Source organism: Neofelis nebulosa, chromosome 5 (genome assembly GCF_028018385.1).
Source record: "Neofelis nebulosa isolate mNeoNeb1 chromosome 5, mNeoNeb1.pri, whole genome shotgun sequence".
NCBI lineage: Eukaryota > Metazoa > Chordata > Mammalia > Carnivora > Felidae > Neofelis > Neofelis nebulosa.
In genome coordinates, this window is record NC_080786.1 from 157192912 (window position 1) to 157219201 (window position 26290).

General features: G+C 52.3%; 1 protein-coding gene across 5 annotated transcripts in view; it reads left to right on the top strand.

The window, feature by feature from the left end:
- The first annotated feature begins 8572 nt into the window (after positions 1-8572).
- The window catches only part of TRAPPC10 (trafficking protein particle complex subunit 10), an 87340-nt gene continuing 69622 nt past the window's right edge, over positions 8573-26290 (top strand). For 3 of the 5 annotated variants that reach the window (XM_058732165.1, XM_058732166.1, XM_058732170.1), the window contains exon 1: positions 8573-8806. In XM_058732165.1, coding sequence (XP_058588148.1) covers positions 8740-8806 — 67 coding nt within the window. In that variant the 5' untranslated portion in view covers positions 8573-8739. The remainder of the gene's footprint in view (positions 8807-26290) is intronic. The other 2 variants (XM_058732171.1, XM_058732169.1) reach the window with 2 other exon arrangements.

Below are 26290 nucleotides of genomic sequence, written 5' to 3' on the forward strand. Positions count from 1 at the left end.
CCTGCTCCTTTGTCACCCTCCTTCTCCTTTCCTGCCATCTAGTTTTCTGACCTGCTAAGTCAGTGCTGAACTCATTTATTTTCGTTCTTCCTTTTTAAAATATTGATGTGTGTGAACCTGAGGCCGTGTGTGTTCCAGGCAGCCCCTCCTTGACTTGGTTCTTGGGAACGGTGCCTCCGGGCTGACATCCGCCCCTTGACCCGAGAGCCCCCGAGGAGCAGATCTGTAGATTTCCCAAGCAGAATGGCTGTTCGTGTATCAATCTCTGGTGTTGTTGCGTTACGATCGGAAAAAGTGGCTGTGGTATTCCTGCAGTTTGGAAAGTGATCGAGGGTCTCTCGGTGGCTTGGTGGACGGACAACACAGTTTCCTGTCCCGGCGCCCGGGAGAAGGTGGCCGGCCCTGCTGCTGGCCCGGTGGCATCTCCCCGACGTGTATGTTACGGCTCATTGTCGGGCCTCGAATACAGCTCCTCTGTGTCCTGGTTCTGCCTGGGACCGGGAGCGTAGAACACAGTCTCCTGCTGGTAGCGGCTCAGCCTTGGTCTTTGTGTCTCTTCACAGGAGAACCTACCTGAAGTAAAGACACAACCTCTTCCTCCATGCGGAAGTCTGGATGGTGTGAGTGACTGGGCTGGAATGCCCGGAGGACGTCTGGCCTCCTTCCCCCTCGCCCTCTTCCCCACTTGTGCGTGTCTGTGCAAGTCTCTGCAAAGGAAGGAACCAGAGGGTGTAGGGAGGGCCCCGGGGCCAGTGGGGGCTGCTGGGTCTGGGGGAAGGAGCCCTGGGGGCCCAAGAGCGTGAGGCACAGGAGAGCCCAGCTGGTGCTGCTGTGCTGGCCGCAGCCGAGGCAGGACAGAGGGGCCCTGGCAAGCCACCCACCAGCACCCACACCACGCCAGCCTCTTTAAAGTCGTCTGTTGCCTTTCATCTGGAGCCCCGGGCCCAGTCTGCCGGGGACAGCTGGCTGACCCCTTGGAGGGAGGCCTTCAGTGCCTACCAGAACTGGGCTGGGGGGTGTGGCAGCCTGGCCGGGTAGCCACGGGCCCTTCTGGGCTGTGGACTTGCATTTTCATTTAAAAGGTGCAGGGAGGGGCGCCTGGGTGGCTCAGACGGTTGAGCGTCTGACTTCGACTCAGGTCATGATCTCACAGCTCTTGAGTTCAAGCCCCACACAGGACTCCACGCTGACGGCTCAGAGCCTGGAGCCTGCTTCGGATTCTGTGTCTCCCTCTCTCTCTGCCCCTCCCGCATTCGCGCTCTGTTTGTCTTTCTCAAAAAAAAAAAAAAAAAAAAAAAAAAAAAAAATTAAAAAATTCCAGAACGTGCAGGGAGAAGCTGGATTTTCTGTAACAGTTAAGTGCTCAATGTTCAAAATGAAGCGTTTATTAGGCGTGATTCTCTGAGCCCAGTGAGTTCTGGGGCAGAGCATTAAACAATAAATGAATTGATTTTCAGTAGCCGGCTGTGGACGCATGTGGTTTAGACCCTTGGGCAACCATGGGTGCCCCCTCGCAGGCTGCTGGCGGGACGCACGTGCCGTTGCACGCGTGTGCGGCAGACTGGCTGCGTGTTGGGGGGACCGTGAGCTGGGACTCAGGCGCAGGTGGTCGATGTGCCGGTGGCTCCAGAAAAGAGGAGGGGAGTGGGGACGGTGAGGGAGGGCCGGTCAACGAGCGACCGACTGCCCACAGAGCCGGTTTTCTGTTCGGGCTCGACCCCGTGGGGCCCTCTCAGGAGCTGCGCACAATGCACTCTGAGAAAGCGGGGGCGGGTGTGTGCGCACATTTGTCCCCCCCCCCCCCCCCCACTCAGGGGAGGGCCTGCTGGGTGAACTTCCTGGAGAAGGTCCTGGGCCTGGGGCAGGAAAGTGGAGGCCAGCAGGTCTCAGAGGTGGGACCCTACCAGTGCCCCGGCCATCCAGCCGCCACCCATCAGAGTGAAGTGTGGGAAGGTGGCCTGGGCTGGGTTGTCTCGTACAGCCTGTATGCACCACTCAGGCTCCTGTGACCGGACGGTCGTACATGCCGCTGCTTTGGTGGGAAGAGACACAGAAATCTTGGTCAGCTGACACCACCCTCCCACCTATTCCAATGAGTTCTGGGCCTTTGGAGGTGACTGTCCTGGGCGGCCCGGCCCTTGCCTCCCACCACCCTTTTCTGCCCCTGGCGCCTGACATTACACGTGCCAGGGGCCGGCCCAGGTGGTGCCAGCAGGGCAGGGGCAGCTCCCTGGGCATGAGAACAGCCAGGAAAAGCTGGATGGAGGTCAATGAGGGTCTCCGGCAAGGCGGTCGCTCCTGCCCCTGACTCCCACCTCCGTTGATCAGGACACAGGTGAGGGGCAGGCCTCTCAGGGGGAGAACCTCAGCTTGAAAAGATAAAGTGAGGATCCAGGCTGTCTGAAAGCCAAGAAAGAAGGCAGCAGAGCTAAACACAGGAGCACAGAGCAGAATGTCGGGAAATGTCATCCACAGGCCCAGGTCTGATTTCGTGATCCCTGATTATTTGAGTCACATCACGCAGAATAAAACCTGGGAAGAGGGTACTGTCTCTGCACAAGCAGATGTGAAGAGCGGGTTCTCTCTGAAAACAACGCACAAGGACAACAGTGGTTTCTAGGAGGGGTGGGGGCCCGGGTTGTGCCCCAGCTCTGCTCTCTAACGCGCCGTGCACCCCTCCTCCCCGCCCCTCCTGTGTTGAGGGGATGAGAGCAGCAGGCTTGCTCCCACACTTGGCCGATGCCGTGAAGAGTGCTGCAGCAGGTGTGTTTCCAGTCACCCAGGCTGGGGAGAGACTGCGTCCTTAACGACAGGCAGGGCCATTGCCGGGTCAAAGGACGGAACGTAATCACTGCCTTTTGCAAAGGTGGGCTCAGGGAAGCCACCGACGCCCCCGCCAGCACCCTGGAGTCAACGCGATGGCCACCATCACCTTCCTCGGCTCTCCCCACCCCCGGCAAGTTTTTGTTAGTTTAGGAGGAAGAAAACGTTTGTATGGCATTTCCTTGGTTCCTCACGACGAAGGTTATTTCTCCGCAAAATCGTTCCTGCTTCCACTTGCCTTCTGTGGACTATCTGCCGGCCCGAGGATATAATTGACAGATGGCTCGGATGCCGGGACGCATCAAAACGCGTGTAGGGAAACGTCTGACCTGGAGGGGCCAGGCTGCCTGGGCCAGGCTGCCTGGCCCAGCGCAGTGCTGCGCGCGGAGACGCTTTTTTTTTTTTTTTTCAACGTTTTTTATTTTTTATTTTTGGGACAGAGAGAGACAGAGCATGAACGGGGGAGGGGCAGAGAGAGAGGGAGACACAGAATCGGAAACAGGCTCCAGGCTCCGAGCCATCAGCCCAGAGCCCGACGCGGGGCTCGAACTCACGGACCGCGAGATCGTGACCTGGCTGAAGTCGGACGCTTAACCGACTGCGCCACCCAGGCGCCCCAACGGAGACGCTTTTCAACACGTGGTGAGCCCACCAAGCACGATCACAGAGGAGCGGGCACGGGCCAAAATGTTCAGAGCATCACGCAGCTCACCTCGTGGATCCTTTGGGGACTCGCCTGTTAACTACTTTAATGCCAGTTGGGTTTTTAAATATTTATTTATTCTGGGGCGAGCGCAAGCAGGGGAGGGGCAGAGAGAGGGGGTCAGACCAGCTGACAAGCTGACAGCAGCGAGCCCCACGTGGGGCTCAAACTCACGAACCACAAGATCATGACCTGAGCCGAAGTTGGACGCTCAACAGACCCAGCCACCCAGGCGCCCCAATGTCAGCTGGGTTTTTAATTAAACTTTTCTTTTGGGATAATGTAGAGTCACGTGCAACTCTAAGTATGCCCTTTACCTCTTTTCTCCCCAGGGGCGACACCTTGCATTGCCTCCGGCGCCCACCATGACGGGACGGTGACGTTGACACAGCCCAGATGCTGCACCGTCCGTCCCCACCAGGGTTCTTCCGCCCCCTTCCCTGCTTACCCACACCCTCGCCTTAACTCTCGGCAAACACTCATCTGTTCTCCATCTCTGTAATTTTGTCATTTCACGAGTGTTCAGGAATGGGACCGCAGAGCATGCGACCTTTGGGGTTGGATGTCTTCATTCGGCGCCGTTCTCTCAGGGCCCACCCAGGTCCCTGCACCTGTCAGCAGGGCTCTTTACCGCTGTGTAGTGTTCCAGGTGCGGAAGGCCCATTTAACCAGCCACCTAGCAGAGGACATCTGGGTTGTTTCCGGTTTGGGGCTACTTCAAATTAACCTGCCACGAACATTTGCTGGCTGGCCATTCCTTTGGCCCGGGTCTCTGAGCGGCGGGACAGAGCAAGCGCCGTGGTGCCTCCCTGCAGGCACAGAATATGCAGTGCCCCGATACATAATTTAACAGGCTCTTTGGAGCCTGGAGACAAGGTAACGGGCTACCAGGAAAAGACCATTTGGGCACCAGTTCCAGCAACCTTTAAAAAACCCAAATGCTATCAGGAGCAGAGGATCTGGAAAGAGAATAGACATTGATTAATGGGAATAGCATCGTGTTCACCATTATTAGAAGGAATCGCCAGACCAGTATTTGTGCTGAATTCAAGCATTTTTCAAATTCCCATGTGAAAAAAATTCTGATAGGTCTGTTCGCAGGGAAAAGAGCCCAGAAGTCCCCTTGCTGCTCATGAACCCGGAGGCTGGCTGCAACGGAGTAGGAGGCTTGGCCCTTCCCTTCCTTCCCTCCAGAAAGGAAACTTCCATACCTTGGCTATTATAAATACTGCTGCAGTAAACACAGGGGTGCACATATCTTTTCAAATTAGTGTTTGCCTTTTCTCTAGGTAAACACCCAGTAGTGGAATTATTGGATCATATGGTAGTTCTATTTTTTTTTAAGTTTATTTATTTGTTTTGAGAGAGAGAGAGAGACAGAGTGCAAGTGAGGGAGGGGCAGAAAGAGAGACAAAATTCCAAGCAGGCACTGACACTGTCAGTACAGGGCCCAACGTGGGGCTCGAACTCACAAACCGTGAGATCATGATGTGAGTTGAAATCGAGAGCCGGCCAGATGCTTAACTGACTGAGCCACCCACGTGCCCCTGGTAGTTCTATTTAAAAAAAATTTTTTTTAATGCTTATTTATTTTTGAGAGTGAGAGATAGAGCACGAGCAGAGGAGGGGCAGAGAGAGAGGGAGACACAGAATTGGAAGCAGCCTCCAGGCTCTGAGCTGTCAGCACGGAGCCCGATGTGGGGCTCAGTCCCATGAACCATGAGATCACGACCTAAGCCAAAATCAAGAGTTGGACGCTTAACTGACTGAGCCACCCAGGCGCCCCTAACTAGTTCCCTTTAAGGGAACTATGGAAAGAAGAAAAAAGTGCAACAACTTATGTTTACCCATTTGTTAACCACTCCCAGAGCTATCCTTCCTACACATCCAAGATTCGATCTTCTTCCTTTCCCTCTGCAGAATAGCCCTGACCGTTTCCTGTGGCACCTGCCTGCTGGCCACAGATTCTTGCAACTCAATCTGAAAATAACTTTATCTGCTCTCATGTTTTAAGAATACTTTTGGGGCGTCTGCGTGGCTCGGTCAGTTAAGTGTCTGACTTTGGCTCAGGTCACGATCTCACGTGGGTTCGAGCCCTGTATCGGGCTCTCTGATGTTGGTGCAAAGCCTGCTTCAGATCCTCTGTCTCCCTCTCTCTTGGCCCATTCCCTGCTCTCTCTCTCTCTCTCTCTCAAAGTAAATAAATAAATAAATAAATAAATAAATAAAAGAATACTTTGCTGGACGTAGAGTTTTGGGTTAAGCTTTTTCTTTAATTTGGCATTTTAAAGGTTTATGCCATTAGTTTCTGGTTGACGCCGTGTCTGACGAGAAATGACTGGAAATTTCCATCATTGTTCCCCAGAGGGCCGTGTGTCCTTTGCTGCCTGCTTTTACGACACTCTTTTTCGGTTGTTAGCACTTTGACCCTGATATCCTTGTACATAAGCTTCTTTGCATGTGTTCTACGGAGGCTCTACTGACTTTCTGGACCAGTAAGTTGAGGTTTTTCAGCAAATTTGTGGGGTTTTGGCCATCAGTTTTTCAAATGAATTTTCTGTCGCATTCTGACGGTTTTCTCCTTCTGGGATTCCTACTACTCGTGTGTTAGGTCACTTTATCCTGTCCATGGATCTCTGACGCTCTGCCCATTTCATTTTAGTCTTTTTTCTCTTTTTCAGATTGAATAATTTGTTTTGATTTGTCTTTCAAGGTCACTGAGTCTCTCTGCTCTTTCCAACCTGCTGTTAAGGCAGTGAGATCCTCAGTTATTGTGCTTCGCAGTTCTGGACTTTTCATTTGGTTGTTTTTATACTTATTCTGTCTCTGTCTTTCCTCATTAAGAGCGTATTTTCTTTTCATTCTTTGAACACGTGTATTACAGCTGCTTTATAGCCTTAACCTGTGAATACGCTATTTGGGCATTTAGGGGCAGGTTTCTAATGACTGCCTTTTGTCTTGACTATGGTTTACGCTTTCTAGTTTTCTTATGCCTCGTAGGTTTTTAGTATCTATTGGGCATTGGTAAATCATAAGCTGTAGGGGCTCCGGATCATCTTCCACCGAAGCATCGTGACTTTTGTTCTTGCTGGCAGTTCAGCTACTGTGTTTATCACCTTGACTTTGGAGAGGCATAGTTTTATGCTTTTTGTTAGGGTGGATCTGAGGAATGTTCAAGGTGTCCCCAAGCCCCAGAACTCGGCAAGATTTAACATCCAAATGCCGTCGGTCTCGCAGCCTTGACAGGCTTTGCATTATACTGCATTACACTATACTGCGTTAAGATAGGTCTGGCGTGGGCCTTATTTCAGGGCAGGAGTTGGCAACCTAAGGCTCACAGACCACCTCTGGGCCATGCCCTGTTTTTGTATGGCTGTTGAGCTAAGAATGGTTTTTATATTTTTAAATAACTGTTTTTGCTTTTTTTTTTTTTTTTTTTTTTTTAACGTCCCAAAGGAAAATGTAAGACAGAAACCGTATGTGACCTGCAAAGCCTAAAATACTCATCTGGGCCTTCACCGATAAAGTTGGCTGACCCCTGGGCACATGGTCCTCCATCTAGTGTCTCAGCTGAATGCCCTGGGAGTGAATGAGGTACCAATGAGGTCTTTCCTGTAGCCCAGCTTCACGTCTAGCCTTTGTGCCATGCTCGACTCTGTCACGGCCATGTTCTGGTAAGCCCCAGGGAGCTTTATCCCACCCACGCTGAGCCCAGCCAAGGCCACAAGGATTCTGGCTCTGCGGCCCTCCTTAGTTCCTTCTTCCCCTGTGCTCTGCCTCACGGGCTCCAGCTGTCCGAAACTCTGCTCTTGGCCTCCTCGCCCAGCCACAACGCACGTGCTACGCTCTACACACACACTTGGCAGCTTTGATCACACCCAGACTACTTCGCCCGTGCATTGACTTTCCCTCATTTGCAAAAGTCCAACCACCTTCCTTGCACAAGAAACTTACACGCGTTCTAGTAGGGTTTAATTCTGTGGCACTCCCCAAACATGCCCACTCGGTGAAGGCCCTGCGTGGCTGGGCACGAGGGAGGGCTCAGGACACAAGTAAAAGGCACAGCCCCTCATTCTAGCATTTTGCAGTACGGTGGGGGCAGGCGTGGAGGCAACCTGCTGTGGAAATTCAGAGAGGCAGTTCCTTCCAACCACCTGGGAGGGTCTGTGCGCCGCTGCCTCCCAGGAAAGCCTGGAGCAGGAACCGCAGGGCTGTAGGATCTCTGGCTACAGCCAGAAGGTGTGTAATCTTGCTGTGCTTTATATGGCGGCGACGCTACTTGCTAAAACCAGCGTCACACAAAAACACAGGACCGGGAGTTTCGGGAGTTTCGCAAGGGGTAACCGCCATTCAGCACAGCGGTGGGAGTCAAGCTGGTGCCTTGACCGGCTCCCCTGAGGCACTGGGTGTCCGGTTACAACAGCAAGAGCTGGGTGATGGGCAACAGGTCACAGAGGTGAGCAAGTGCCTCACCGGTGCCCACATGCCCCCCCCCCCCCTTAGTGACCCCAGGGTCGTCCCAGTGCCCACGTGCTGTCAGTGCCCCTCAGGGTCACACCAGTGTCCAGTGATCCCCGGGGTCATCCGTGTCCGCGTGCTGTCGGTGACCCCCGGGGTCGCGCCCGCGTCCAGGTGCTGCCAGTGAGTCGCGGTGGCCGCCGCCCCCGGGCCCCGAGTCCCAGGGGATCCGCACGGGGGGGCGGCGGCCGCGCAGCCGGGTGGCCAGACGCTGGGGGGCGGTGGAGGCGTCCCCTCGGCCGTGGGCCCGAGGGAAGAGCCGCGCGTCCCCGCGTCCCCCACGCCGAGGGGACCCTGCTGTGGGGGGCGCCCGCAAGTAGACCGCGGCGCGGGACCCACGCCGGGGACCGCGGTCGCCTCGCGTGGAGCCGCGGCTCCCGGAAGCACGTGGGAGCCCTGCAGGGCCGCGCCGGGCCCGCCCCCCGCCCCGCCCCCCGGCTGTCGGAGGACAGCGCCCGCCCCCGGCCGGGAGGCCTCCCCTTTAAGCCGCGCGCCCCGGAAGCGGTAGCGCGGCGGCGCCGGGACCGGAAGTGGAGCGGCCGGCGGGCGGCGGCGGCGGGCGGCCGGCTCGGGAGCTGCCTCGCGCGGCCGGGCGGGCCTCCCTGTCGCGGCGCCGCTCAGGCTCGGGCTGGCCCGGCGCGGCCTCGGGGCTGCCCATGGGGCGCGGGGGGCCGGGCCGGTGACGGCGGACGCCCATGGACGCCCCTGAGGCGCCGCTGCCGCCGGTGATCTACACCATGGAGAACAAGCCCATCGTCACCTGTGAGTCCCGTCGGCGCGGGAGGGGGCGGCGGCCGTTGCGGGGCCGCCCGGCCCGGGCTCCCGTCCCCAGCCCCCGGCCCTTGCGGCCCGGCCCCCGCGCTCCCTGCCCGGCCGCTTCCTGGAACGGAGGTGTGGCCGGGGCGGAGGCTGCGGCGGGGCCCTCCGAGCGGGAAGGCGACCTCCGACCCCGCCGGGACGGCCTGGCGGGCCGGGGCCGCTGCACTTGTTCGGCCCCCGGGAGGCGCGCGCGCCCCGGAATCGCGGGCGCGGAACGGGGGGCCCCGCCGTGCGGCCCCGTGCAGCCCCGAGGCTTGGCAGGCGGCCCCGCGCGCGGAGGGGACCGGCCTTCCCGGTGGGGGCGGACCTGGCCTTCCCGCCCGCCGTCCCCTCCGCTCCCGTGGGAGGGTCTCGTGGCTCTGAGAGTTGCGAGCGCGGACGAAGTTTGCGTGCGTGCGCACTTCGCTCGGGGAAGTGGTCGACGTAGTGGGAGACCGAGCACACGGCGCCGGTGATGGGTCGCAGCGGTGCGAAGTGTGCGGCCACCGGCCTGACAGCTGCCGGCCGAGCTGGGCTGCGAGCCACCCCCAGTTCCGGGCGCGTTACCCGCGAGCCCTCCCCGCGGCCAGAGGACAGACCCGCTGCACGGGTGAGGCACGGGGGAGCGTCCCCCTGGCCGGCTCGCTCTCGGGACAGCCAGACGGGTGGCTCCCTGTCGGGCGTGCGCCACATCTAAGCATGCACGCGGGGCCCGTTTGCTTTGCAGAAAGAAAAATTCTACTTTTTACGGGAACTTTAGGGTTAGATGCTTAAAGGAACACGGAGGCTATAGGAGATGTCGAAAGGTCGGCTGACGTTTTGATGTCTTGCAGGGAGGTGTTTCAGGCTGTTAGGATTTTTGACCTGTGACGGTGTTCAGTTCGTTGCCAGTGGTCTTCTTCTCCAGCACAGTCGGGGCGCCCAGGCCCTAGTGGAGTCCGCTGTGTGGGCCTTGAGCACCTCCCGTCTCCTCCCTTTATTCTCCTTTTCTGGTTAGGACGCACTCCTGTGTGCGCCCTCTCGTCGGACCCTGAGAGGTGGCGTGTTTAAGGTTGAAGCGGGCTGCTCGTCGTGACGTGGTAGACCTCAGGGAGACGGGCTGCGTCTGCTCTGAATTTGGACCCTGGCGTGGTTCAGCAATAGCTGTTTTCTTTTCTCCCCCGGAGTATCTGTCACCTGAAAGTCTTACTCAAGGTGTTGCACCCGCACAGCTTCAGCCCGGGAGGACAGGTGCGTGTGGCCCTGCGGAGGCCCTGCGCTCTGAACCCTCCGGGAGGAGGGGCCGGGCTGGCCGCGGTCTTCACCGTGTCCGAGTAATCCAGATCCTGGAAAGGCCTCCCCCAAGTGCGGGGCGCTGGGAGCGCTGGGGGATCCCCAGAATCTAATTACAGCTTCTGCCCCTTGGCTTGTCTTCTGTAAGCACCTTCCTGGAGGGAAAGCTCCTGGGTGTCCCGACTTCGTGCGTGAAATTGTTACCCCGAAGGACAGCGGTCCACAGGGGTGTTGGATGTTCGCTTTTATGCACACGCGCGTGACCGCTAGAGGACACGCTCTCCTTTCCGGCAGGTTTGTCACGAAGGCTTGTCCCCTGTGTGGAAAGCACACAGAGTAAGTGTCTGAAAAGGCACACAGCCGGTCAGGAGGCTTGAGAGAATGTTTGCTGGGAAAGTAAAAAAGGTCCCTTTAAACGTGCCACGTTCTAGGAGACGTGGCTTCCCCGTTCACACGTGAAGCTAGCTTGGTGTTTCCGTGCCAGGGGCTGACGCTCCGGGCGGCACCTGTCTGGTCCCTTCTCCGGGCCCGGCTTTGCAGGGAGGAGCTGGTAGTCCCAGCCGTAGACAGGATCCGCCCCAGGCTGCGTGTTCTTCAGATTCTCGATCCTACTCACCCGTCTTAGTTTGCAGCGCTTCTGTTCTCCACGTCTGGTGGCCTCTGGGCCGCCCCGCACCTGGGAGGTCGGGCCTCGTTCCTTTTCTGGCGAAGGCAGAGCCTGTGCTTGGTTTTGATGTTTCTCGTACAGCTTAGGACGGCTCACTTTCAGTGGAAGTGAATCGTGAGGACCTTCCTGACGAGAATGTGGGGTGGGGCTGGGTCGGGTAAGTTTAGGAAGTGCTTGTACGTACGTGGCCAGGAGAAGGGCGGAGAGCGCCCAGAGACTCGGGTAAGTAGGCTGCGTTATCACTTGGCAAGCTGGCTGGGTTGTTTTGATAAGATTCTGAAGCTGCCCGCAAAGCATCCTGACCTTCAGCCCGTCACTAGCAGTTTCGGAGCTTGCTGCCCACTTCCTCCTCCCGACTCCCTCAGCAGGGGGTGTGTGTAGACCCGGGACTAGCTAAGTTGGTAAATCCCAGAGAAATGCACAGGGAGGTCGGCCGAGCGGGTAGTGGTCCTTAATAGCGTGACGAGTTCCCCGATCGGAGCGATTTGAATACCTGTAGGATAAGTTATTAATCACGAAAGATGCACAGTCTGAAACAAACCCAGCAGTTTTATTTGATCTAATTTTAAGTTGGGGCTTAGATTCCCACTCCCCCCCCCTCCCCCGCTCCGGCCACTGGGTCAGTTGTCTACTGTGGAATGAAGGCTTAGGTTTCTGTTCCAAAGGTATGTCAGGAAAGATATGTTCCTTTCCCAGCTCTCGTTTAGTGGGCAGAGTTAGTGTAATTCTACTGATTTGTGGTGTTTCTTTGTTGACTGCTGGCATCACGCCTAAAATGGCACATACTGTCTCTCCACCTGGAAGTGCACAGTATTCGAAAAATAATAGTGCTTCATCCAGATGATCTTACCAGTCACTTCTTAGGGTGCGTACTTTATTTTTCTGAATCTCTGTATTTGGTTGGGGTTTACATCTGACCTTATACATTTTGAAAGGGGGAAAAGGCGACAAAAACGAGCACGTATGTAAATGCTTTGAACCTGGTTGGAGTTTGATCCCCTACCCCCTATGGTTTTTAAATTTGCACGTTGTAATTTTCCACCCACCCTGAAAGTATGATGCTTGTGATTTAATCACTGTCTCAGTTTGAGTACCAGAAAAGTAACTTAAATTGATGCACATAAATGTAGGTCTTGGTCCATATTAAAAAATTTTTTTAATGTTTATTTATTCTTGAGAGAGCAGGAGCGGAGGAGGGGCAGAGAGACGGAGACCCAGAATCCGAAACAGGCTCCGGGCTCCCAGCCGTCAGCACAGAGCCGGGCGCGGGGCTCACACCCACGGACCGCGAGATCGTGACCTGAGCCGAAGTCGGATGCTCCACCGACTGAGCCCCCCAGGCGCCCCTAAATTCTTAAGCCAGTAGTGAATCAGTAGTGGAGATGTGGGAGAAACATTTGTCCTTAGGGAACCTCCCGCTGTTCCGTGAGGTATATTTGGAGGGCAGGGACCGAAGGTGGTACCAGAGGTTCTCACCCTGCAGTTTGTGTGTTGTGTATGTGTGCGTGCTTAACACGGGTAGGTCTTTCATGCATGACCTAGAGCACGTCACGGTCTCTTCCTCATCTGGGAAGTAGGGATGGTGATAGTACCAATCTCATAGGGTCGATAAGCGCTCGGAAGAAGAACCAACGTGCAAGAAACGTTAACCAGCAAGCAGTGATTTCTAAACTTTTCTTTATTCACAGTGCCTTTAGCGTCTCAGTAATTTTTTCATGGTATCTCTAAGTTAAGAAGAAGACTTCAGGGGCACCTGGGTGGCTCGGTCATTTGGGCGTCTGACTTCCGCTCAGGTCATGATCTCGTGGTCCGTGAGTTCGAGCCCCGCGTCGGGCTCTGTGCTGACGGCTCGGAGCCTGGAGCCTGGAGCCCACTCATGCTCTGTCTCTCAAAAATGAATAAACGTTAAACAAAAAATTTAAAAAGAAAAGAATACTTTGTAATTCCACTTATTAGTTAGGTCCAAATAATTTTATTAAGTAAGTATTATGTCTTAATGGTAGTTATTTGAAAAAATAATACACATAAATTAGAGGAAACATTTTCATTTTCATTCTTAGATAACCAACCACAGTAACATAAATGGGATGGTTGTACCTGTTGGGCACTGTACAACTTCTGTAGCTTGGGAGTCGGATTGGACAATGCCATCCTCTGTGTGTGTGTGTGTGGGGGGGGGGTTTATGGTACTTTCCTTTTATCCTGGCAACCACCCTGTTTTATGATATAATGATGTCTTTGAAAGGAATGTAGCAGGACCTGATACTGAAACTGAATACCTCGAGTGGGGTTCAGTACCTCTCAGCACTGCTGTCTTCCTCGTAAACTCAGAATACTGTGTGATGGGGCCTCTGTGGGTTCGCTGCGGTACCGGGAGGCACCAGGGTACATGGCTTGGAAACCCACGTTACTAGTGTGTTACCTCTAGGGTGGATTTGAAAGGATGATGTAGGAGTAAAGTTCCTTTTCTGTTTGAATTTGCTTACAGGCCTGATTTACAGGATGTGTTTGTGAAGAGTCTCCAGTGAAGTGTGATTTGGTTTATGCAGGTGAAACTCCAGGGTCTGATTTTCGTTCCTAAGCTCTGCCGGGACGAGGTAGTCCAGTCCGGCGGATGTCACGACCGCGTGTGCCCAGAGAGGAGCGGAGCACGGGGCGGCCTGGCACGCCGGAGGGGACCGGCGGCCTGGGGCGGTCGCCTTCTGCGGGCATGCAAGGGACGGGCGGAAGCGCTGCTCGTCTCAGAAAGCTTTTGGCCGGTCGTCAGAGCGTGTGCTCCCGGGAGCCGCAGGGTCCGGTGTGTGCGGTCACGGGGTGCTGGTCCCCCACCGCCTCCGGTGCCTGGCGCTTCCCATCCTGCCGCCACCGGCCGCCGGCCTTTGGTCCCCTGGGCGCACCGGTCGCTCCCGCCTCCCTGAGCCTCTGCCACCCTGTGCCCTGTGCGGCCTTGCTCCCTCCCGTGCGGGCGTCTTTCCTCTGTAACTGCTCTGGGCGGGAGTGCACGTGTATGCACGTGCGCTCGGTGTTTTGGTCGCAGAGAATATTTGGTTTTTCAGCGGAACATTGAGGACTCCTCTCTTTTCTCTCACAACTGGCAGTCGGTCTGCCCACAGTTGTTGTTGGCCTCTGACATTTATCTACAATCCAGCCACTTCTCCCACCTTTGCTGTCGCTCCCCCGAGCACCAGCCAGCGTTGCTCTCCCTGCTCTGCCCCAGCGGCCTCCCCGCCGCCTCCCTGCCTCCGCCCCAGCCCTTGGAAGCCGGTTCTCCCTGGGGTCCGGGCGAGCCCGCTATAAGAGAAGTCCCGGCGTGCACTTCCCTCGCTCGGACCCTTCCAGGACCGCGCGTCAGCTGTCCCTCTACACTGGTGTTTTCTAGACATTTCGTCCAGACGGAATCCCGTGGCGTGCAGCCTTGTGGCTGCCTTTTTGTCCTCAGCGGTGTCTGGAGGCTGATCGTCCTCGTCCTTGGAGGCTGTGCCTTCATCTGGAGTCCGTTCCTTTCATTTGTGGCTAGCGGGCCGCCCGAGGGATGGACCCCGTCTTGTTGGGCTGTTCCCCAGCTGGTGGATGTTCGGAGTGTTTCCGCTTTTTGGCTGTTGCGAATAGTGTGGCTGGAGCATTTGCGGGTCTATCTGTGTGGACCTGTTGTCATTTTTTGTGGGGGGATTCTTAGGAGCCGAACTGCTGTGTTGTGTGATAAGCTTATGTTTAACTTTTTAAGAAACTGCTCAGTTGTTTTCCAAAGTGTCTGTAGTGCTTAGCCATGGCCACCAGCAGTGTGCGAGGGTTCCAGAAGCTCTGTATGCCCGTGGACACACACCTGTCGGTGTTTTTTTTTTTTTTTTTTATTAGAGCCATCCCAGCACACGTGACATGGTGTCTGATTTTGGTTTTAATTTGCATTTCCCTCACGACCAGTGAAGTTGAGCATTTTTGCCAATTCTTAGTAGCCTTTTGTATATCTTCTTTAGTGAAATGTTTTTTCAGATATTTGGTCCTTTTCTTTTTTGATTTTTTTTTAATGTTTGTTTATTTTTGAGAGAGACAGAGCACAAGTGGGGAAGGGGCAGAGAGAGAGAGAGAGAGAGAGAGAGAGAGAGAGAGAGGGAGAGAATCCAAAGCAGGCTTCGGGCTCAGAGCTGTCAGCACAGAACCTGACACGGGGCTCGAACTCAGGAACCGTGAGATCATGACCTGAGCCGAAGTCACATGCTTAACTGACTGAGCCACCCAGCCACCTTGCCCTTTTTTTTTTTTTTAAGTTTATTATTTTTTGAGAGAGACAGTGCCCCCATGTGTGCATAAGTGAGGGAGAGTCAGAGAGAGAGAGAGAGACAGAGAGAGAAAAGATCCAAAGCAGGCTCTGTGCTGTCAGAACGGAGCCCGATGTGGGGCTTGAACTCTTGAACAGAGAGCATGACCTGAGCCACAATCAGGAGACCAACGCTTAACCGACTGAGCCACACAAGAGCTCCTGTTTTGCCCTTTTTTAAATTAGATTATCGTTGAGTTATAAGCGTTCATTGTATTTTCTGATACCTGTCCTTTCTCAGATCCATGATTTGCGAATATTTTTTTCTAATCTTTGGCGGTCTTTAATTTTCTGAATGCTGTCTTTCGGAGTACAAACATTTTTAATTTTGATGAAGTCTCATTATTAATTTTTTTACTTTTGGGTGGTGCTGTTGATATCGTATCCAGGATCTCTTTGTTCAGCCCAAGTTCGTTGTAGTTGTTTGGCGGTGCATTTGCCTGATGATTAGTTCTTTTTATGTGTTTATTGATGATTGGACCGCTTCTGAGTTGCATGTTCAGCTGCGTTTACTTTGACATTTAAGAGGTATAGCCCAAAACATGACTAAAACACGAATTGGAATGGTGCTAGGAAAAAGTGTGCAGTCTATTTTGTATTTTATGCCATATACCTTAGTTTCCTAGGGCTGTTGTAACAGATTATCGGAAACCTGCCAGCTTAAAACCATGGAAATCTGTTCTCCTGCAGTTCTGGAGACCGGAAGTGGAAAAGCGAGGTGCTGTAGGCCGTGCTCCCTCCTGCGGCTCCTGGGGAAGACCCTTCCTGCCTCTGCACGCCGCCAGCAGCCCCTGGCATCCCTTGGCTCGTAGCTGCGCCTCTCTCGTCTCTGTCTTGGGTCCGCCTTGTCTCGCGTGGTTCGTCTCTCTCTGCATTTGCTCCCCTGTCTCTTATCGGGACGCGTGTCGTGGGATGTAGCGCCCACCCGGATGATCTGGGGTGATCTCATTTGAGATCCTGAACTTCATTCCATCTACAAATCCTTTTTCCAAGTAAGATCCCAGCCGCAGGTTTAGGGGTTCGGGAGGTGGACAGGTCGTTGGGGGGCCGAGTTTGTTCCCTGCCTCAGTGTCTGCGTTGGCATCCGGGCGCACATCAGCCAACATCCCTCGCGCTTCCCTGGTTGTGTAATGCGGCCTCGGTCGTAGAGGTTTGTCTTTGCCGGTCTCTTGACCAGGGGAATGATTCCTCGGCATCTGGGATTTGGGGCTCTAGATGTTGGCACGAGGTGGGATGGTCTCTTGGAAAAAGTGAACGTTTTTGGTAATGTCTCTCTCCTTTGTTATTTTCCCCTGGGCGGTCAGTGCCTTTAGTTAGCTTCTTGTGCTTGTGTTCCGTGGTGTTTTGTTCCTTCATGTTCTTTTAGGTCCTTGTTGGCAAAATTTTAAAGAAAGTGAGCAGAGAAATTATGAGGAAACTGACAACAGGTTTAGACCTTGGTTTCACTGGGAACTATTGTAAGTTTGGAATGTTTCTTGTTTTCAACAGGTCTGTTTAGCATTCAGAAGTCATTGTGTACATTATAGAGCTAAAATTTTAGGTAGAGCCTTGGAACTAATAATAACCTTTTCAGGTAGTGATTTTTACTAGCTTCACAGCTCCCCATTTACGGGCACTTTTGGATCAGTGGATCAGTTAGTAGGTTTCTAAGTGTGGAGGTGAAAATAGGATGGGCCGTCAGGGGTCATTTTGAAGGTGAAGACACCAGGGCGGGTTCGGCTGTGCCCGACCAGGGTCCCTCAGTATTTGATGGCACAGCGAGGATCGGCCTCCTCCCGTGCCACGACTTTACCAAGTAGGTGGGGAGGCAGACACCGTCTGCCCACACTGAGGGGGGGACTTGTCTCTAAAATTACCCCTCAGAGAAATCCTTTGCCATAGAGTTAAGTGAAATAAAAATCTCGCTTCCTAAGTCTCAGAACCGAGTAAGTCAGCCGCGCTAGAAATCCTCAGTGTGATCTCATCCATTCTAAAGTTGCATTCATAGCCTGGGAGCGTATTCGGACCCCAGCACTTGGCGTTAATCTCTGCTGCAGGGTGCCCTGTGCTGCGGGGCCCTGGCTGTCTGGCGTAGGGTTGGGTTCCGCAGCGGTGATGTGTGCAGGGGCATCCGTGAGCACAGACCCCAGCCCTCGTAGAGCCTACATTCCAGCAAGAGGAGGTAGACAGCACGCATGTGCAGTAAATTACGTAACTGTTGCTACGTGCTGTGGGAAAAAAGAAAAGGGGAAGAGAAGTGGGAGAACTGTAGCATTTCAACTTTTTATTGCAAGTATGGAGACTGGCAAATGTGTACAAAAGTAGTAAGAACGGGGTAAAGGAACCCCGCCAACCTGTCACCCAACGTCAGCAGTTGGACGGATTGGCCAGTCTCGCACGTCCAAACCCCCATCCCCCTAATCCCGTGTTATTTCCGAAGCAAATCCCAAGTGTATACGCTTATCCGTAAGTGTATGTGTTATGGACCAAAGGTTTGGCTCCCCTCCCCGCAGTTCCTAGGTGGGAGCCCCGCTCCCCAGTGTGGCAGTATTGCGAGACGGGGGTCTTTGGGTGGTGAGCGGGTTAGGAGGGGATGTAGGCCCCGGGGATGGAGTCAGAGGCCTATGAGAAGGGGGCGAGCACGCGCCCTCCCTCCTCCTGCACGGCAAGGAAAGGCCACTGAGCACCAGGATGGGCGAGGCACCAACCAGGAAGAAATCAGGCACCTGGAACTGAATGGCCAGCACCTTGATCTTGGACTTCCGGGCTCCAGAACTGGGAGAAAACAACTCCTGTCGTGGTATTTTGTCATGGCAGCCGGAGCGAAGACAGCGTGTGCCTTTCAAGACAGCATATCTCTGAAAGACCGGGACTTTTATTTTTTGAAGTTTATTTACTTATTTTGAGAAAGAGAGAGAACGAGCTGGGGAGGGACAGAGAAGGAGAGAGAGAATCCCAGGCAGGCTCCATGCTCTGTGCTGAGCCCAATTCAGGTCTCCATCTCATGACTGTGAGATCATGGCCTGAGCTGAAGTCAGATGCTTAATTGACTGAGCCGCCCAGGCGCCCTGGTGTTTACATTTTCAATGTCTTTTTTTTAATCTTTGAATTAATTAGTATACCAGTAGGGTTTTGAGCTCAATGCTCTTCTGGTCTGTCTTCAGATCCCGGTTTCCCTCTGTCTCTCTTTTGAGGTTTAATTAACTGCTCTCTCTTCCAATTTTCTTTCTCCCCCCCCCCCCCCCCCCCCCCCCGTTCTGTGGGTACTTGGGGATGAGAGACGTAGAGCGAGGGCTGCATCAGAATCCCCTAGAGGGCTTGTTAGAACCTGACCCCGGGCTCCACCCTAATTTCTGACTCAGCGGGTCAGGGGTGGACCTGGGAACGGGCATTTTTAACAAACACCTTGGTGATGGGGCTGCTGCAGGCCCAGGGAGCCACTTAATGCAGTCTCTTTCACTCAGCCGTCGACAGTGACTCGTGAACACCGAGTTAAAACATTTTTAATAGCTCTCTGATGTTTGGATATATCCCACTAGGAGCGCAGTCAGACTGCCTCCCTTGTCCGACTCCTTTCTTGGTGCTTATACTGCCCCCCGCGCGTACATTTAACTTCATTTGTTGTATTTTTTTCTGACGTTTTTAGGGAAAGCTTTTTAGAAGTTTAACCTTGTTTCGTAATAATGTGAAATATGTACCTGCTTTCAGAATCGTATCTTCCAAGCAAGGTGTATGGACAAGAAGGCAGTGTGTACTTGGCTCCTCTCCACCCTGTCCCTTCCTTCTCCAAGTATTCTCCTTCCATAAAAAAAATTCATACGTATTTGTACTTCCCTTTCTTGGGTAGGAGATTGCAGACCACACACACACACATTCCCCCCCTTGCTTTTTTTCTCAACATTTCCTGGAGATCTTTCCTGTTGGTGTTTTCAGTCCCGCGGAACTCTGTTATGTAGCCATTCCGTGGTTTGTTCTCCTTGGCCCCCATCCGGGGAGAGAAATGGTTTTGTATTTTGCTGTTTCATACAGTCCTGAATCAAACAGCTTTGTGCGTGTGTCTGTTGGGATAGGTCCCTTCAGGGATTGCCGGGGCTACGGAAAACACGTGATTTTGCTAGGTGTTGCCAAATTCCCCTCCATGATGGTGCGCCCTTTGGAAGCTACAGCTGGACCTCACTGAGAAGGTGGTCTTTGGGAACCCTAGGGGAAGAGCGGTTTTAGGAGCCCTTGTCTCCAGAGCCCCAGAGCAGGGGCGGGCCTGTGGCAGGCATGATCTCTTGAACTCGTAAATGCTGTGTGTGATTCAGACTGCTACAGTCATTTCGTATTTTCTTTTTTTTTTTTTTTAACTAAAAAAATGTTTTTTAAGTTCATTTTGAGAGTGCGTGCATATGCAGAAGAAGAGCGGGGGGGGGGGGGGCAGGGGGAGAACCCGAAGCGGAGCCCGACGTGGGACCCGAACCCATGAACCATGATTATGACCTGAGCCGAAATCAAGACTTGGAGGCTTATTAACCTACTGAGCCACCTCTCCATATTTTCTTTATTTAAAAATATGTAAACCGACAAGGGCTAACTCTTCAGCGTTCTTTATTTAGATGCACTCATCCAGTCTTCTTTTTATGTTTCATCTCCTGAGTTTTAGGCCGTGTTCGATCCGTGAATGCCAGAGAAGGGGACTGTTGTCCTGGTTAGAATTGTTTACTCGAACATTTGGCGCTCTTGGCGTGTGCTAAATTGTCTTCATGTCAAAAAGGAAGGCGACTTTGGGGCTTTATATCTTGTGCGTAGTCTCTGCGTGTTGGCTGTGGTTCCTTTCCTGCTTTCTCCCGCGGCACACAACTTGATTACTGCTAGCGTAGATTGTGTTTTTCCCCTTTGATCACACCCGGGGTAGTCACTGTTCTAGAGACCGGCTGCTGGGGGAGAGAAGAGCGGCGTGGAGAGCGGCCACGTGCATACGTTACAGTGGTGAGAGCAGGGTGCAGTGGGTGTGCCTTGAACTCCAGTGCTGGAGGGGCAGGATACACGACTCGTGATTTAACATCTGTATTTTGGCAGGACAGCGGACGACCCGACAAGGGAGCTCTCCATCATCCCCATCATGTTGACTGTGGGAAATTACTTTTCTTTACGCTTGGCCTCTGTGGTGCAGCGCTGTGGGAGGGAGGGCTCACTTGCTTCCCAAGCATGCGCCTCGCGATGAAGGGAGGGCAGTGTTTATACACAGAAGCGAGGGGTCAGTTGCCCATCTTACAGGACAGACTACACCTGGGTTTCTGCTTCTAGAATCTGAATGACTTCTGGATCTTCTTTGTTTTTTCTCATTAACCTCACTCCCCACTTCCAATCCCCAAATGTGAAAACCTTGTACGTGCAGATACTCGGGGAGGACCACGGGGGAGGGTTTCTATATCCTGTGACTATGCATCTGACATTAGGTTTCCCCACGAAAGAGCTACCGGTTTGAAGCATTCATTAATTTTCATTACTGTGCTGACATGGTACAGGAAGTATAGCAAATACGCTTTACACATGATTGAACGGGCTGGCGGGACCTCCCCGCTTGTGACCTTGGACGTTTTTATCGTCCGTTTGAAAGTCCGTTCGCCGAAAAGCTGTTGAGCAACGGAGTCATGTATGGTCTGTGGGCAAGTGCATGCGGTGTTCGGGTCACTGACGGTGCTCTCTCTTCAGCCCCCCGTTTTCAGACGGGAACACGCTGTCGGCTGCTGAACCGTAGCTTGCGTTCGTTAACCGCAAACCTGAAGAGTGGCTCTTTCTGAAGATTTTTCTGTAAGGCAAAGGCTAGATATGTTATATATTTCCTTTGACGTATTTGTTCAAAGGTAGAATCATCTAATCCCTCGCTTGGAAGGGCCTCGACATTGGTCATCCGTCCCTAGTCCAGGCACCCCACAGCTGGCCGCCTCCAGGGTCCCGGCGAGGAGGTCCTCAGAACGGGGACACCCAGGCCTCCCAACGCAGGCTCCTCGGTCTCTCGCCGGCACTCATTCACGTTGAGTTACAGCCCGTCCCGTCTTGGCCACCCGTCCGTGCGGGAACCTGTGGAGTCCCGCAGGCTAAGTCTAATGCTTTTAAGATAAGACATTGCCCGTTAGATTGTCGAGGATACCCGCTTTGCTAACAGGCTAAAATAATCTGGACGTCTTCAAGAGCTTGAGATCAAGTGAGAGGAGTGTTTTATTGGAGTAGTTACTATTTCCCTTTACTAAGATTATACTAAAGGATTCGAAGAAAAATTATACTGTATGAGAAATTTGTATCAACAGATATTTAAAAGCTTTATTTAAGATCTTTTACCCAACATCAATCTGCAACTAAAAATACTGAGCTTGAAAATACACGTATTAATTATGAGGGAAGCTACCCATCAGCTGCAAATTGGCTGAACTTTTTGTTTTTCTCTGCAACTCTCTCGTGGTTATAGTGTCCCGATCCTTTTATACTTCTGTGTTAAGATTTCATAGCTTTGCATGTTTAAGGGCTGGTAACTGGTAAGCAAATGACAGAAATGTTCACTGTTGAGGGAAGGAAGTGTCTCCTGGAACCTGTATCTTCAGCCAAGCAGCATCGACAGAGCCTGTCTGCAGATTAATCGGCACACAATAAAAGAAATAGAGACACAACCCAGAGCCGTAGAGAAGAATGTTGGGTGCAGAGCCAGCCTGCCTGGAGGTGAGTCAGTCCCAGCTTTGAGGCTTATTGGTTGCTTGACCTTGGGCAGGTTAGGGAGATGCACCTGCTCGGGCCTCAGTTTCCATTTGCGGAGTGGCCTTCTCTCCTCGGGCCGGCTTGCGAGTGCAGAGCGCGTGTGCCCAGTGCTGAGGGTGTCCCCGGTGCACTGTGCTGTGTTTGGACAGTAAATGGCCCCTCTCTGACTTCTTGTAGCCAGCTCTCACCTGGTGCCAAACCGCCTGTAGCTTAGCAAGCCCTCCTAGAACCTCAGAAGAAAGATATTGTGCAAAATTTGTCGTTGTTGCAAATTAAGCGCTTTAATTTTTCTTGTGGTGTTGTAACAAATTGTATAGACTCAGTGCCTTAAAAGAACACAATATACTATTTTAGAGTCGTGGAGGTCAGAAGTCTGAAATGGGTCTCATTGGGTTAAAATCAGGGGGCCGCCGGGCTGATTCCTTCTGGAGGCTCCGGGGGAGAATCCGTTGCCTTGTCCTTTTCCGGCGTCTGGAGGCTGCCCACGTTGTTCGGCTCACGGCCCTTCCTCCGCCTTCAGAGGCAACAGTGACCAGTTGGGTCCTTCTCAGGATCCACCTCTTTGGTTCTGGCCCTGCTGCCTCCCTCCTCCCCCATTGAATTACTCTCCTGTGAGCACCTTGGCCCTCCCGGAGGATCCGGGGATAATCTCTTTGTTTAAGATCACCCGAGGAGCAGCCCTGTCTAGCTGCACCCTTGCCGTGTGAGGGAACGTATTCACAGGCTGAGGAAGGCGGGACTGTGACGTAGATTCCGAAATGCCCTTCCCACGTGTCTCGGGGAAAGAAAAAATCATGGGAAGTAACGGTTCTACAAGTGTGAAAACCCTGTGTCCTTCCCAACTGAAAGTAACTTTTAATTTTTTTTTTTTTCCAACATTTTTTATTTATTTTTGGGACAGAGAGAGACAGAGCATGAACGGGGGAGGGGCAGAGAGAGAGGGAGACACAGAATCGGAAACAGGCTCCAGGCTCCGAGCCATCGGCCCAGAACCTGATGCGGGGCTCGAACTCACGGACCGCGAGATCGTGACCTGGCTGAAGTCGGACGCTTAACCGACTGCGCCACCCAGGCGCCCCTGAAAGTAACTTTTAAATTAGCCTTGTGTTTCCCCTGAGGCATAATTTATAGCTGTCAAGTACTCAAACCACATTTGGTAATTTATGCTACTTTTTCTGTAGACCGTTTAGTGCCAAATTCAATCCTCCTGTCATAATTGAGTCCTAAAATCGTTTAAAAATTGTTGCATAAACATCGCAGGAACATCAGATTTATAGCTTTTTGAAGGTAGGTATGGGCGTTTTTCTTTTAGGTTAAAGAGAATACCTTTATGTTATTTTAGTTGAGACATCCCATATTCCTGAAATGCAGAAAGCAAACACCCCTGTGATCTTGTCCCTCAGATAGAACCCCTTTGGACGGTTTGCTTTGGACGGAGACTCCCAGGGGGTAAAGTGCCAGTTGTTGGTCTTGTTTGAGGCATTTTTGCACAAAGCGGGGCATCCTGACGTCCTCTAGTCTGTAAGTGTCAACCTAACGTTGATTCTGTTCCAGCTGTTGTCCACTGTTACGAATGAAAACTCTGGGGGCGCCTGGGTGGCTCAGTCGGTTAAGTGTTTGACTCTTGGTTTCGGCTTAGGTCATGACCTCACCTCTTTCTCGAAAGAAAGAAAGAAAGAGAGAGAGAGAGAGAGAGAGAGAGAGAGAGAGAAAGAAAGAAAGAAAGAAAGAAAGAAAGAAAGAAAGAAAGAAAGAAAGAAAGAAAGAAAGAATTCAGAATCTGAGTCTCAAAAATTTGGACACTAAATAACTTTGTGACTTTGTAGTTGTAGTGGACCTAAGATAAAGGCTTCGTGCTCAACGTGATTGAAGGTGAATGTCGTACGGCTCTTCTGGTTGCTGTAGGACAAATGGTCTAGGGTTGTGTGGGCAGCTCGTGGCTGGCCTGGCGCTCGCGTGGTGTCGTCAGGTGGGGGGTGGGGCATCTGGGGCTGCTGTTATGCTCTGGTTAGACTCTCATCTCAGTGACAGCATCTTGGGTCAGAAAAGACTGTAGCTGACAGGTTTCTATTTTTAGTTGTGATCGACTTCTTTGAAGATGAGAGCTGTTTCAAAAATAGCTGTTTTCCTACTGCCGGTGATCTAAAATCGAAGTGATACATCTGTATCTGAAGTCATATTTTGTAAATTGGACACGTTAGTGTCTTTTTAATGTTGGCATAAGTTCCTAATTACTTTCTCTACAATTGAGTTCCCAAGCCCTTCTGTTTTAAAGGTCTGAGAAAAATGTTGAGTTTGTTGAAAAAGACCCATTTATGCTTAAATCACTGAAGTCATATTTTTTAATTCTTTTTCACTCTGTGTTTAGTTAGTTCCTATCTGCTTTTAGCATAAAAACTTTTGAATAACATGATTAATACATATAAATATATACTTGTAAACATTTCAGAATACAGTAATAGTTCAGGAAATAATGAAGGTCTGGCCAGTCATCTGACAGCATGTAACAGAAAATCCAGTTAACTACTGGCATAAATAATAAGAAAACAGGTTCATATAATCAGAAACCTGGGACTCTGCCCGCCTTTGTTAGGGGTGTCTGAGCTGGACTTTGCTCAGCGGGTCTGGGCGGCGCCCCAGGTGGTTACAGCCCTGTCTTCAGAGCAAGGTGACTGTCCCAATGTTTCCCTTCACATTTGAGTGGCTCCTGTGCCTATGCGCCTCTCCCCCCTCCTGCCAGGGTCCTGCCGGCAAGGCAGTAGCCGGCGCAGAGGGTGACTTGTGGTCCGCAGCCCCCTGGAGCCGCCTATGGGTGTGGGGGCCACCGTGTGCTCCCTAGTCCTCCTGTCTCCACGTGTTCCCTGGAGTGACGAGAGCGGGGTCATACGTGTAGTCACACATGCAGGGAGAGAGGTTTATGTTAATGGGATTATGCTCTGAATTACCCTTAGTAATTATTTTGAAGTCTCCCCTTTCCCTCCCTCTCTCTCCCTCTCTCTCCCTCTCTCCCTCTCTCCTCCTCCCTTTCCCTCCCTCCCCTGTCCCTCTCCCCCCCCCCCCACACATATACACAGGGATCTTAGTTGTTGCAATAAATACTTTGACTTTACTTTTTTAATAGGGTTCTCAGGGTGGAAAAGTAAACAGGACAATTTCCTGAACAGGGTTCTCGAAACTTGAGCACATCAGTCTTAAGCCTCATTTTTGCTTTTAGTAGCTACTTAAAAAAATTTTTTTTAATGTTTTATTTATTTTTTATTAAAATAATTTTTTTAACGTTTATTTTTGAGAGACAGAGACAGAGTGCAAGTGAAGGAGGGGAAGACAGAGGGAGACACAGAATCCGAAGCAGGCTTCAGGCTCTGAGCTGTCAGCACAGAGCCCGACGTGGGGCTTGAACTCACGGACTGCTGAGATCACGACCTGAGTCGAAGTCGGCCCTCAACCGGCTGAGCCCCCCAGGTGCCCCCGTAGCTACTTTCACAGAACTGAATCCTTGGTGTTTCTCCCTCTGTTGCCCATGGGATTAAAGTTGAAACATCAGCTTGGACGTTCTGTCTGTCTTACCATTCAGACCTCAAAGCTCTAAGGACTTTTCTACTTTGTGGCTATTTGGGGACTCTACAAAGCATGTGTTGCTAATTACTTATCACCTTAGCTGAGATTTCATTAAGAGTTTTAGCCTCAACTCCTGTCTTTCCCTTTTCGTGCTCTGACTCTCCAGAGCCCGTTTTCAGGGGGCATCGCAGGTTTTCATAACCCTCGATCTGAAGGTTGAAGAGAATTATGATAATAGGTGTGTATTCTGGAACATCATGGTAGCTTTTCTCTATTCTTCTTCCACAGTGTAGATAGAGCCTCAGTGGGTTAGAAGAATTTGGTCTCCAGATGTAAATCGGGGGGCACGGTTCTGTCTGCTCGGGCTGCCTTTGTGGCTGAAGCAACCGAAACTTGCAGTTCTGGAGGCCGGGAGTCCAAGATCAAGGTCTCAGTAGGGTCTGCTGCTGAGGCTTTCCCTTCTTGCCATGTAGACAGCTGTCTTCTCTCTGTCCTCCCACAATCTTGTCACATCCCTGGTGTCTCTCTCTGTGCGTTCACATTTTCTTTTCTTAGAAGGGCACCAGTCAGATGGGATCAGGGCCCGAAGACCTTAAAGACGTCATTTAACGTAATTGCCTCTTCAGAGACCTGATCTCCAAATACAGTCCCATTCAGAGCTACTGGGGTTAGGACTTCAACATGACTTTCGTGGGGGGGACACGGTTCCGTTCAGAACAGGCACTGAGGTCAGCCGGTCACATTTAAGCCCACAGTTACTGTGCTGGTTGGCCTGTAATCTTTTAAAATTAAATTTGGGACACAAATTAAAGATTTATTCCATGAGAGAATTCAAGAAAATTACAGTCTCCATTTACATGAGTTTTACTGTTAGGATTTTCCTGGGAGCTCGCTTGGTGGGGGGCACAAGGGGCGTTTCATC